General features: G+C 41.1%; 2 protein-coding genes and 1 long non-coding RNA gene across 3 annotated transcripts in view; 2 read left to right on the forward strand and 1 right to left on the reverse strand.

The window, feature by feature from the left end:
- Window positions 1-769: 769 nt before the first annotated feature.
- Window positions 770-9,490, reverse strand: mfsd13a (major facilitator superfamily domain containing 13A). Its single transcript, XM_071463149.1, has 9 exons — window positions 9,272-9,490; window positions 7,009-7,271; window positions 6,598-6,677; window positions 5,364-5,813; window positions 5,152-5,272; window positions 4,682-4,778; window positions 3,980-4,151; window positions 2,705-2,898; window positions 770-1,968 (listed from the first exon to the last, which is right to left on the reverse strand). The coding sequence occupies exons 2-9, from the start codon at window positions 7,174-7,176 to the stop codon at window positions 1,718-1,720; spliced, it is 1,533 nt and encodes a 510-aa protein (XP_071319250.1). The 5' UTR covers window positions 7,177-7,271; window positions 9,272-9,490; the 3' UTR covers window positions 770-1,717.
- LOC139608975 (uncharacterized) lies at window positions 9,435-11,781 on the forward strand. Its single transcript, XR_011685123.1, has 3 exons — window positions 9,435-9,556; window positions 11,134-11,205; window positions 11,609-11,781. It is a non-coding gene; the product is annotated as an uncharacterized lncRNA (long non-coding RNA).
- A 197-nt stretch (window positions 11,782-11,978) lies between these two features.
- sema4gb (sema domain, immunoglobulin domain (Ig), transmembrane domain (TM) and short cytoplasmic domain, (semaphorin) 4Gb) overlaps window positions 11,979-13,621 on the forward strand; it is a 42,332-nt gene continuing 40,689 nt past the window's right edge. Inside the window, exon 1 of the mRNA XM_071462057.1 lies at window positions 11,979-12,884. The gene's annotated coding sequence lies outside the window, so the exon portion shown is untranslated. The remainder of the gene's footprint in view (window positions 12,885-13,621) is intronic.

Raw genomic sequence — 13,621 nt, forward strand, 5'->3', positions numbered from 1 at the left:
TTTCCCTTTCTTGAAAAGTATTCGTTAACCTACTCTTACCTCTTCCGGCCTGTAAAAAAAATCCTGCAAATGAAACAGCCCCCCCCACCCCCATCTGAGGACATTGGGACCTCCATAGCACCTGAAAGTACCAGGTGTATTGTGTGTCAATGGTTTTCTTTGTTTTACAATAAACTAACACTATCTGATAAAGGCCTTAAGATTTATGTGCTGCATGTTGCTGAACTGCTGTTAATTAATCGTCACAGTGAGTCTGGGGCCAGGTGGTATTCCAGCATGCAAAAACAACATGTTGCACAGCCAGAGTGTGGAGAACAAGGAGTTTAATTGGGGACCCTGGGGGCGCATTTTTGCCCTGTGACCCCCAGCGGTTAAATCTGGCCATGGTTCAGTGAGTATAACTCAGGGCTGGCCAGAGGGCTGTGATGCTGCAGGACACACTGTCCTACAGCAGGTAACAATTCTTCCCAGGACACTGCTGAACAGTAGTGGTCACCTTATAAACAAAATATTGACTGCATTGAAATCAAACTGATCATATCAGTTTCTCTAGCTCTTATCAGTTCATGATAATGCCAGCACGTGGCAGGCCTATAAATGCCCTTTACATACACATCATTTTCTTTCTTTGTTTTCTCGGATATCAGACTACTCAACCGAAACAGCAAATGGTTGGGGCCTTATGCAGTGACTTCCATAGTGGGCTTTAATTTTCACTTCCTTACCAAGTTACTCACACGTGGCAGAATGATTTCACACACACAGATGGTCCAAACATTTCACATTTCAGTTTTATGACCCCGTTTAGAAAAGTTTCAGTTCGTCTTGCACAGGTGTCATGGCACAGCAGAGTTTATTTGACTTTCAACACAGCTGAGGTTTATTTGTGGTAATGCTACACATTCTTTATATTATCTGAAAAATTACAAAACTGAACTGACAATATGGTTACCAGTATAAATTACTTATTCCAATTTGTGTTACTACAGTACATGAAGTATGTCACAATCAGAATGTTAGAAGTACAACAGACAAATGGCAGTTTTGTGCAAAAACATCATCATCATCATCATCATCATCATCAATACTGGACGTATTAGAAAATACAGCTGTCAACATCAGACTGGCAGGGCATTCTGTGTAAATGTAAAGAAACAGTAAAATAATAAATCGGCTCTGAAGTGCAGGATCCATGCAGCATCAACAACACTCTGAACACAACTGATGCAATTTTATTCCATTTTCTTCATCCTGTTAATAACATTAAAAATCAGAACAGTAGCTGCGGATGTTACTGATGATTACTGAGCAGCAGGGGCACTCAGACTGCAGGCCAGAATTATGCTTTACAAACCGTTTTAAAGAGGGCTCCCAATCTTTGGCCTGCACCATGACAAGTTGTCACCTTGGTTCTTCTATATCCAAAGGATTGATTGGTTCTACTTTATCTTTTGGTCATCTGTTCAAATATAAATATAGGTCAATATCTGAATACAAAAAAATAAGGCAAGTGTCGTGCTTTAAAATGTTTCCTGTTCCTTCCAGAGGGATTTGTCAGCCCAGTGTGTATTTTTCACCATCCACAAAGCCACATGTTGTGTAGTGGTTCACACCAGGCTGTGCTTTCCGCCTCATCATCTCCTAAGTTATTATCAAAGGGACTGTAAAACTGATTATTAAAAGTGTCTGTGTGCAGCATCGCCAAGCTTTATTCAGTTCATATGGCCTTGACATCAATAAGGTGGCCGTGCTGGGCCCCTTGCCTTAGGGTCTTGATCCCCTGCAGTTTGCGGCCATGAAGTGTGAAGCGAGACCAGGCGGCCAGCTGGAGCAGGGCACAGGTGATAGGCACAAACACCAACATGTAGAAGCAGCCCAGGCGTAGAGGTGGAGTCCCTGAGCCAGAGGCAATGTCAGGCACAGAAACCAGAGAGTCCTTCACAGGCTCCCTCTCAAAAATATCATAACCTGGGGAAGAGGAATCCAACATGAGGAAAAAAAGTAGCTTCAATATAGGCAAAACACAGATCAATCATTTCACACATTCAATCCTTTTCCCCCGCTAAAATCTGACTAATCCTGCAAAACAACATGATAAGAATCCCAGCACTAAAGTACCCTAATAATACAACAAATTAAAGATACAAATACCTTAGGTCTGAATGTATGGCTAAGGTGGTAAGGTAACACAAGAAACTCATATTAGGTTCTATTTTAAGCACATTACTGCAACAAAAAAGTTATTTTCCTTTGTTTAAATTTTGTGAAATACAGTTATTTGCTTTCTTGCACAGAGATAGATGAGAATGTCAACTGAAAATTAGGCTACAAACAGTTTTCTTAGGCTACCACACAGACTCAAAGCAACCAGGCTCTGTCCAGAGGTCAAATTATCAATCTGCCATATAACTCTATGATTTGTCTCATTTGTCCAGCTGTATAAGTCGCACTTATTTCATCTTCAGTTACACAAAACCTTACCAACATGACACAGTTGAACAGTTAATACATTCTTACACGTACACACTGATAGAGCCAGATAGAGCTGGAATTCATATAACTTGCTGGGCCAGCTGAGCCACTTGATACTTTGTGTGCCACAAAGACACAAACGCACGAGACTTGCAGTGACTTGGGGAAGCATTTTAAAAGATCTTTCACTTCCTTGTGAGGATCTTATGAGTGTGACTGTTACTGTCTGTACCTGTGTAAACGCACAGCAGCCATGTGCCGATGAGCGGGGCGAATGTCTGGCCAGGTTTGGTGAGCAAGGCGACCATCCCGAAGAGGAGCGCAGAGGCAGCCTGCTGACGTCGGTTGACCACAAAGTCTTCATCCACCAGATCGGAAATGACCAGCTTCAGCAGCTTGCACGTCCCCTCTGTAAACACCCGGTTACTAGGAGCAAGAGAGGGCAGGTTACAGGCTTCAGCCCCAAGAGAAAACATCCGCTGTGATGTAGTTTACCATTCAAACTGTGTGTTGAGAGCAGAATCTAAGGCAGGGGAAGGTAACAGCTTCTGACCTGACAGGCTGTGTTGTGTGCCTATATGTGTTAAACCATGGTACATTGTGTGAAGTAACTTTAACACCTGTGGTCAATGTTTTATTTTATCTTATTTATTTTTTTATAATCAGCTCACCTTGAAGCATTGAGAAAAAAAAACAAAACCAAAAGCATTCACACACTCTTTACTTCTACCACAACTGTGACTAATACGACTAACCACACACACCATCCGGGCTCAGCTGCAGAGAGCTCGAGAAGGCATTCGACTCCTGGTGTCAAGTGTAAGAACAGCACGGTTATTTCACGTTAACAGTGGAATAAGATGACTAGCTAAATGAAAACCTTTAAATAATTAAGTACTCAGTCATATTAAGATGTGAGCAAATGGGCTGTGTCCTCCACCCTGAGTGACTGACTCATCAAAATCAGTTTTACACGTATCTAGTGGCCTGGCAGCTGCTCTCTCATCCATATTATTCATGCATGTTTACACTGAATTTACATCAAATTTTCTTTCTACTAAAATTTTTTTTTTGGGTCCAGGAGAAGTGTTTCTTAGCTGAATCAAAGCTCTATGGATAGAGGATATGGTAAATCATACAGCTTTTTAAAGCCTGTGGAGGCAACTTCAAGCTACAAAAATAAAGCATTGTTGCTCATTCTCAGTGACAGAGGCCCAAAGTCTTATGGCGCAGACAAGTTAACACAATATTTGAATACAACATGTAACAAATGTAGAGTAAACATGGAAACAGGCAGTGACACAGAGTAGTTGGCGTGCACTTGTGAATTCTGTGCATAAAGTGATTCTACTCGTCCTTGATATGTGGTTGCTGTGTGATTGTGCGTTCAGCTTTTAAAGTGATAAAACTTTAAAAAAAAAAAAAAAAAAAAAAAGAGAAACAAGCAAACAAAAATACAAGCTGTCACACATCGGATGCGTGTGCTGATGTGTGTAAGTGGCCATACCTAGCAATGAAGATGCACAGCAGATAAATGTGGTCAGCCCCTGCGAGCACCATAACCACACTAAGTCCCAGTTTGAGCATAAATAGCCAGCGGATAACCTGGTAAACCCCGTAACGCTGGCACAGTGTCAGGAAATACAAGTTGTTCAGGTGGGGGGCAATGTAAGAGATGCCTGCATGGGAGCAAAAGCAGAGAAGCATTTAAAAAAGTGACTAAAAATCAGCAGAACTAAAAAGAAAAGGAAGTGGAGTGCCAACAAACCAGACTGCAAATTAAAATAAAAAAACAAATCTATTCCGTTGTAGCCTCAGTTTGACCAGCTCCTAACAACCGAGGAGATTTAGCAAGCATTCAGAAAACCAGTGAGGTGGTTTTCTGAGAGCTTCAGTTTAGGATGATTGTATTTGGCATCAAAATTACCACGATGCATATTCACCTACTCATTGGCAACTAAAATCTGTTCTCCATAGATCCTCTCATCAAACAACAGTCAAACCCAGTGTAAAACATTAAGACATCACTCTTGCTGCGGGTAATTTCAACATCATTTATGATTTCCTAAAACTCTTAGCCAAGACAATGCTGTGATAATTCCTGCACTGTTTTTGTCTGGATAGCCTAGCACTAGCTCTAGCTCTACCACACCTGCATTATAAAGAGATGAATATTAGAGTTATTTCTTGTTTGTTAAAGGGATCTTACCGAGTAAGATTGAACCCGTGGAGGCAGAAATATTGTCAGAGAGGAGATGTTCAAGGAAAAGAGGGAAGAAGTTGTTGTTGAAGTGACAGTGAAACACCTGCAGCGGGAGGGAAAACATTAACAGAATATAACTGAGCAGTCGCAGTAAAAAAAACACTGGGACCAAAGTTCCACAAAACTTTGGTCCCCTGCACAAACCGATTCATTATAAATGAATATGAACATAAGACAGGTAACAGAAAAGTGGATGATTGTGTATTCTCATTACATATATACATAGATACACACACCATTAGGGTGTTTTTTTTATATTTACAACAGATGATACTAATTAGGGACAGGGTGATGATTTAATATCAATAAGGCTCTGAGAACAGGAAGCTGAAGCTTTTTTTTCACTTGTTAGCATTACATTTTTATCAGGTCCTCCCATTTTATCTCTATTAGCAACAATGTGATTATTATCTCACCTGAACAAGGTTCATTGACACAAACCACATGAAGTTCCTGTGTCTGGAGAGCTGCTTGATATACTGGCCAATAGTAACAGGTTTTTCTGGCTGGGTAAGTGGAGCGTGGCCAACACTCAGCCTGGGACAGAGCAAAAGAAAATGAGAAGAGTGAGTTCAAGAGGAAAAACACCGAAGTTAATCAGAATATCTAAATCTTTTAAAATCCTTACTCTTTGAGTGTCAGTGCCTCATCCTGTCTTGGACGGACTTCTCTTTGAAAACGACGCTGTAGCAACCTGGAAACTACGAAGAAGCCCAAGATGGAAAAAGCGGCCAGAGTCACGCAGAAGAGACGGAAAGTGTAGAAATCCTCCTTGTCCCAGAAAGAGTAGGAGAGAAAAACGGAGAGGGAGCCCAGAGCGCTGAACACCGAGCAGTGAAAGTTGAGGCGTGTGCGATCGGTGGCGGACACGGCGAGGTCAGCCAGCAGGGCGCTGTGGTGGAGGTCCACCATGGTGAGGAACCCGTCATACAGGCACAGGCACAGCAGGAACTGCAGGCCTGGCCTGGCCCATGCCACCCAGAAGGCCAGGAATGACAGAGCGAAGAGAGGGCCATTTGTGGAGAGAGCCTTCAGGCGCTTCAGCACCACCTCTGGATTAGTGATCTGAGAGCCTGTCCTGAGTGGGAAAAACAAAAGACAGCGGTAATTAAATAAAAGTACACATGTCGTAATAATTAACAAATTTCTCTGGAACAATGGGCCTGATGTTATGACACAGAGCCAAAAACAACAACTGTTTAAATACTTCTTTAATTGGAGGACCAGTGTTATACAATCACCAAGATAAATACAGAATGACAAATAAAGATAAGACAAATAAATAAAAGTGTCTATGGTACATTTCCCTGCTGTGTGACAAATTAAAGCGTGCAGATATAACAAATGGGTCTACAGACTAAAATAAACAACATTGTTATCACACCACCTTATGACAACACTGAGTCACAGAATTAAATACAAACACAGGTGGCAACCTGTGAGCTGAGCATTGTAGCAGCTGACAAAAAGACATTTGTGTGTGCATAGGTGTATAACTGTCTTTGCGTCAGAGAGGTTGGGGTGATATGTGCAGCAAACACAGAGACAGGAATCTACAGGCTGAGCAGAAAGCCTGGGTAAATCGTTCATTATGAAGATGATGATTTCCTAAATTTCCGGATCATTTAGTGCAAAAATACAATTATATTCTCAGGAAATGTCACTTTAAAGTATATGTACAACTGTTTCAAATATTACTTTTCCTTTTTGCCATGATGCTACACACTGTGATTAACATCAGCTTCGCAGCTGATGTTGTTAATCACATTCATGTTCAGTGCGCCTCGGGTGGAAAACCTGCAGTTAGATATTAATTTGTTCTCCTGCAGAAAGGAGGAAGAGGGTAGGATGAAGACACTTACTGAGGAGAGCTGAGGAAGGAGCGATCACTCAGCCAGCCGAAGAGAGGGTCATTCAGACTGTTCCATATGAGGAAAACTGTCTGTGGAGCATCAGAGACGGAGGTCAATAACGCTACATAAACATCAACAAATACAGGCTGATGATGGTTTATTGATCAAGCAACAAGACATTAAGCTTCTGACAGTTAAGAGAACACGTTTAGGATGAAAGGAGATTTTCTTAAATAGTCTCATTTTATGCTTTATTTGACAGTTAACAGTGGAGAGATGACAGGAAATGAGGGCCACACAGGCTAATAGGTCTTAAAAACCTCTGCTGACTCTCAGCATCACTGCTAAATTTCAAGCCTGGACGACAAATCATGTTTTAAGATCGCATAGAGTCACACACCCAGGTCCCTTCTCACTTACCTCTCCCACCCAGAAGGAGATTTTATCAATCTTGTAGACGGACACAAATGTCTCCACATAGTAAAGCAGGAACACATTGTGGAGGATGGAGGTAAACAAGGCCAAAGAGCCATAGAGCACAGCAGTAGAGAAGACGCCTTGCCAGCAGCCCCAGATGCTTCTGCCCATTCTTCTTTCTCAGTCTCTCTGCTCCGTCTTTTTTCCGTGCCAAGCTGCAATCATCTCACGGCCTGGCCGACCCAGGGTCACCACCTCATCGTGGCCTGGAAAAACACACAGTGCAGTTCTTAAAGTTATTTCCAGCTCAGCAGACAAAGGAGAATGTATTCTCTCACAATGAAACACAAAAGCCACATTAAAAGTACATGTGAATGTGCTAAAGACATTTCTAAGTGTTACTGGAAGTTACTGCAACACGGTTAAATCTCAGCAAGAATAACCCAACATCACATTGACATTCCTGACTCTGTCTCCCCACAGAGTCTGAGGAGACCAGAGGAAGCTGTTTTTTATAGCAATGGTAGTAAGTACTCATTAGTTTGGCTTTGGGCCACTGTTCCTTTCTCCTCTGGCCCACGCCCAGCTGTGTGGTGTGTGTGTGTGTGTGTGTTTGAGTAAAACTGCAATTTTCCTCAATCATTTTAATAACCACTCCGTTTCACTGTCCAATGAAAAGCTGCTCTTCGATGTAGTAGAACCACAACAGGAAAGTCACGCGATCATCTTTACAGGCTAATTGCTGTCCTCGCGCTTTGTTCTCGCTGAGTGTCAGATTCTACATTGCATTATGCTAATACAATGACAATAACGTCATTTACACCGACTGTAAATGCAGAGGGCATGAGCTCAGACAAAGGAGGTGCTGGCTTGAGAGGCTAAAATTTCTTTATCTCCACGTCACATCACCTTGTGAATTACTGTCTTTTATTGCACCGAGGACAAAGAGTTCCCGAAAATGAATGTAAATCCTGCATCAGTTCTGTTACTCACTGGCAGTCTTTCACTTTCCTCTCGAGGCCCCGAGTGCATTCTCGCACATAGCACCCTTGGGAGAAGAATTCACTTAAAAACACCAACAGGCGTCTTAATTCACACCTGACTACCACAAGCTCAGACTTGCCCTGATCTACAAACACGTCGTCACATCTTCAGTGGGTGAACCATATAATATCTCAGAATAACAGTGTCTCGAGGCAACGTGATACCTTCTGTCAGAGTCAACCACAGTGCAGTGTCTAAGCACAGCTGCAAAACCGCACTTTCATCTCAGGATCTGAGCGAGATAGCAAATTTGGCCGAAGCGATCTCCTTGGAGTGTAACTAAAAGCTTTGGAGCTCTGTTCCTATCAGATCCTAGCAGTGAAGCAGTATGACTGTCAGCTGGCTGCGTCATATCGCATCTCTTTACACATATCTTACTAAATCAGTAGTGGTCCACTTGGTAACAGGCAGCACAGTGGGACAACATCTACAAATATCCAATTCAAGTTCTCCCAGCCAAAGCAGATTCAGAGCTGTTTCCACCTGTGGAGAGGCGTCTTGGCAGGGGCATGTTTACACACCTGTTGTCCTCACTTAGATAGTCACAAGATTCAAAGTGACCGAGCTGCTGACACATGATCTCAAGACAGATTAACAGAGCAGACATCTGAATATGAGAAAAGGGAGCATCCAGGCATCAGATGTCGAGTTTTACACTTTAACACATGTTGAATAAAGCGAAGAATATGGGAAAATAAGGAGCCCTGAACCAGAAGCATAGCAGGGTTTTAGAGTAACAAGCATTAATACAAACAAGCTGGAGTAGTAAAATAGAAAGATAAAGGGCTGAGCAACATCTTTGACCAGCAGTGTCTTACTGAGGCTGTCACAGTTTACAGGAAAACGCTGCGACGCTGCTGCTGGGAGATATCCACAAACATTATCATTATCATTAACCCACAACGGCTAATTGACAAGCTGCTATCGGCTGTCGATTCAACAGGCTCATAATAATCGATTAAAGCCACGACTAACGTGACATCGCACATGTTGTGTAGTGTGTTGAGTCTGTCCACAGCAGATTGTACCATTAACAGGTTGAGGAAAGCTAGCTGCTAACTCCCACTGGTTAGCATTAGCTAGCCTTATTAAAATGTTAGCATTAGCTGGTTGGTTAACGTCAACAGGCTCGAAGTAAAAAAAATAAATAAATAATTAATAAAAAAAAACACAACCAAGTTATACGTATATTCATAAAAAAAAGCAAATAAATGTTACGTACCAACAGATGAGCTGTTAAGCAGACCGAGTAAACCGTGTTCGGCTCGGTGGGAAGCTAACTGGTCGGCTCTCCGGTCTGCCGCTGCTGCTCGGCGGGGTCTGGAGCACTGGGAGGCGGCGGCGGAGGCGGACGGTCCACGTCATGACATTTACAGTCGGTTACTCACGTCGGTGACGACCGTGGTGGGTCCGGTCTGTAGATGGGGTTTCCCGGCAGTGCACACAGTCAGATAAGACTTACAGCGACACCCAGCGCCAAGCAGGGCCGGATTAGCGACCAGACTAAGTGGGCAATTTACTGCATTTAATTTTTGTCTGCATAATTAATTAATTTTGATTTGTTTGCAAGTTGCACCTCAACTAATTAATTAAAATTAAGATTAAAATTAGATGCAACAAAAACAGTTGTGACTTTCTCCAATGCACATTCTGTAAAAAAAAAAAAAAATAAAATAAAAAATAAAAAAAAAAAAAGGCAGGAAACATCAATCTTAAAAATGGAAAGTGCCTCTGCATACAAATATCTTGGAAAATGGCTGGATGACAAAATTAGGCTTTTATTTTCATTTTAAGAACTGCTTTCCATTTGCAGCAAGAAAAAAAACCCCATCTTGTTCAGGCCTCATTTTTAACTTGTTAAATGTCTCTTGTTGGTGGTTTGAGGTCTGTCTGTGTCTCTCTGTGGTCATTTTTCTCCTTTTTGCTTTGTGTCACTTTATGGTCATTTATATGTCTCTTTTTGGTGGTATACAATCCTTCTGTGGCCACTTTACATCTCCTTGTAGCCAGTTTTGTGTCTCTATCATTTTGTGGTTATTTTACATCTCCCCGTGGTCATTTTCTGGTCTCTGTAGGCATTTTGCATCTCTTTGTGGTTATTTTGTGTCTTGAACTGAGCTCTGTGCCTTTCAAACGCAAAATATTAACTTTCACTTCATACTATAGCTGCGACCAACAATTATCTTCCTAATCAAAACAGTAAATGCCCAGCATTATTCCCTTTATACCCTGTGGTTTCACCACAGAGACATTTCCCCTTTAACTTCTCAGATGGTTTTGTTTAAGTAACGGCCAAAGGGGTCAAACTATTTCACAAATAGCAAAGATAATAAGATAAAGATAAAAAATGAGTTGCAGAACTTTGTTTTTCCTCTTTTCTAATCATCTCATGACCTCTTTGATTTATCTTGTGACCCCACTGAAGGGCCCTTTTATGAAACATTTATTATATAGAAGTGTCCTGTCCAGTTTCTATGCTTCATTTGTGCCCTAAATCAGTGTATCCCATCCTGCATGTCCCAGGATAAATGTGAAGTGTCCAAGATGAAAAATGTTGGATATTTGTCTTAAAAGTCTTCAAATCTTGGGAGGAAAGTCACTCTCATGTCCACAACAACGTCAAAATTTGTGACTAGGGTGCACAAGAGGATGATGGACCATTTCAAGGGGTCATATGTTGTAAAGATTTGGAACTACTGGCCTAAATCTTCCTCTGGTTCGCTCAGATGCCCTTCTAGTTTAACCTTTATCTTTCTCATCCAGCTTCTAAAACCCTGTCAGCACGATACTGACATATCCTTTTGTGCAGTTCATGTCTAACTGTCACAAGGTTTTAAAATATTTCTCCAGCTCGTCTCCCCCTTTTTACCATTTCAGCATTAAAGTGGATTTAAATGTGTTGTCAGTGAGACAGCAGACCAAGATTAATCTCTCTGATATTTAATGAAACTGACAGTATTGTATGCTCAGTGTACGTGGCTAAGCAGGGATAAGACAGACCTTTCGCAATACGTCTGCTGTGGGGAAAGAGCTACACAACAGGCATAAAGACAATCTGGTCTCACTCTCAGTCTATTTGAACAGATCTAAACCCAGAAGTAAGATTCAGTGAGTAACGTCTGATGAAGTCTGATACATGGTTTAGAGGAAGAAAAGGTAAGAAGAGTTTCATAATAATCATTTACTTACAACTGTAATCAGTGAAATCCATGGAAACACTCAACCTCAGACAATGATCTATTTTATACTAGGTTAATTTGTCTGCATGCTGCAGTATGAGTGCACTACTTTACTCTTCAAAATGTTTCTGATTAGATTAAAGAAAGGACCACCTGCTTTTAAGAACAAGTTATAATAGGCTGTTTTCAGAGATGACATTTTGACAAAAGCACAGGTGTAAGTAACAAAATTACTACTTAATTAATACTTTAAAGAGAAAGTCTAGACCTCCTCTATTTGGAAAGTGCCTTGAGATGACTTCTGTTGTGATTTGGCGCTACATAAATAAAAGTGACTTGACTACTAATGGCTGAATTACATTTAGCTGCTTCTGTTTCAGGGTCCTGGTGTTGTTCATGCTGCCTCACTGTCACGCTGCTATTGCTTATACTGGGACACAACAAAGCTAATGTCACCCTTTATTTTATTCTCCAACACGGCAGAGCCAAAAAAAGTCAGACTCCTTTGTAGAGATAAGATTGTGTTGTACTGTGGTAAATGTAAGTTGCTTAATATAGGCTATTAAATAAATAAAAAATGTGCTTTTGGTCCTTATCTCTAAATCACAGCATGAATGCAACAAGTAGCTCTGGAAGAGTGTCGAGACATGAATATATTCCTCTGTTCTTCTCACCGTGTATTCATCTGTATCTTGGTTTTTCATTCAAAGAAAACAGTGGAGGTTTACAAACACAAAATATGCTCAGTAACAGGGCTTCGGTGAGAAACTTTATTAGCCTATTTTTTTAATTAGCCTATTTCGTTTGTGGCATCTGAGACCTCTAAGATCAAATTATGTTTGGTAGGTTAATGCTAGTATGTGGTACATGAGATAGGCCACTGTTCTAAAACACACACACACACACATATATATATATTGGTTAGTTTCCATGGAGCTGCATTGGTGGGGGGACAGGGAAAGTTTTTGTATTTCTCCTCCAGCAGGGGTCAGTCCTGAGGCACAGATCACTGATCATTTTTCATACAGGCCTGCAGTAAGTGGGGTTGTCACATTAAAAAGCTTAGATGCCAAGAAAGTGTTAAATACAGTTTTCAGGCCATCTTCAGAAAGATATATTCTTATAATCATAATGAAATAATTTTATTCATATTTCAGTTATATATATATAAATATATATATATTCTTATTTTTAATTTATTCTTTTTAAAATGTATTAAGCCAGGAGAGCCTCATTGAGGTAAAAACAGGCAGCAGTAACATTAAAAACATATATTGGTTGTCTCTACACAACATTCAGTAATTTATGATTTTACTTGGATATATCTATAAGATATTATATATAATATGTTAACAACAAACAACAACAAAAAAAGAAAACTCTACCTTTTGTTATCGAAACAACAAAAAGCAAAGGCTTCATGAGGAAACTCTAGTCTGAGGTCGAAAAATAATGCAAGTCAACATATATGAGCCTAGTGTGTGTGTGTGTGTGTGTGTGTGTGTGTGTTGGGGGTGGGCTGAGCCGTGTATGTGTGTGTGTGTGTGTGTGTGTGATCAGCGGGTAACTGCAGCAGCGGCAGAGCAGCTCGGTGTTTCGCAGCGGTGAGGACGCTTCAGACTCAGAGGCTTTCCGCGGACTCCGGGAAACAAGCGGGTGAGTCGGTCCCTCTCCCGCCGTCTTTTCACGCTCCCTGCCGCCGCCGCAGTCCATGTGTTTCTCTGTGCACCTTTCCTGCGCACACACTTTCTGTGCATGTGTCCTGGACTCAGGTGAAGGTGACCACCCAGTGTGCAGGCTGTGCTGGTTTTCCTCTGGCTGCTGCAGTCCACGTCGGACAGGTGCACATGGGTGGATGTTTGCATGTTTGTTGTAGTTCGCCTTTGCTTAAAGCCGTATCCATGAAGTTAAGTGTAATATTTAATCTCACCGGGTCCATGCTAGTAACAGCCCTGAAGCTGCTTATTCCTCCGAGCCGGCTGCATTGTTGCAAAAGTCAATGGTAGGATAGAGAAATCATAGATTAAATGCACTGTATGCTTTTCTGCTGTAACTTTGGTCATAAATTAGTGTAATGGACCCAATATTCAAGATGGCCACCACTTTATAATAAGTCAGGGGTTATATTAATGTTTAATAAATCAGTTAGGAGACATTGATAACTTTTGGGTTGATCAATGGTGGAAGAAATACAATTAAAAGCAGAAATACCACACTGAAGAATACTCCATTACAAGTAAGAGTCCTTTATCTTTATTATCATCATCAAAAAAAAAAAAAGTGTAAAAAGTGACAGTACTTGTCTGTATAATGGACTCTTTCAGAGTGTTATGATCTAATATACAATAATTTCTAATCTATTAAAAATCTCTTATTGTATTGAGGTATTAATG

Source organism: Trachinotus anak, unplaced genomic scaffold (genome assembly GCF_046630095.1).
Source record: "Trachinotus anak isolate AG129_WGS33_773 ecotype Australia unplaced genomic scaffold, CSIRO_AGI_Tana_v1 ptg000025l, whole genome shotgun sequence".
In the NCBI taxonomy this organism is placed as follows: Eukaryota; Metazoa; Chordata; class Actinopteri; order Carangiformes; family Carangidae; genus Trachinotus; species Trachinotus anak.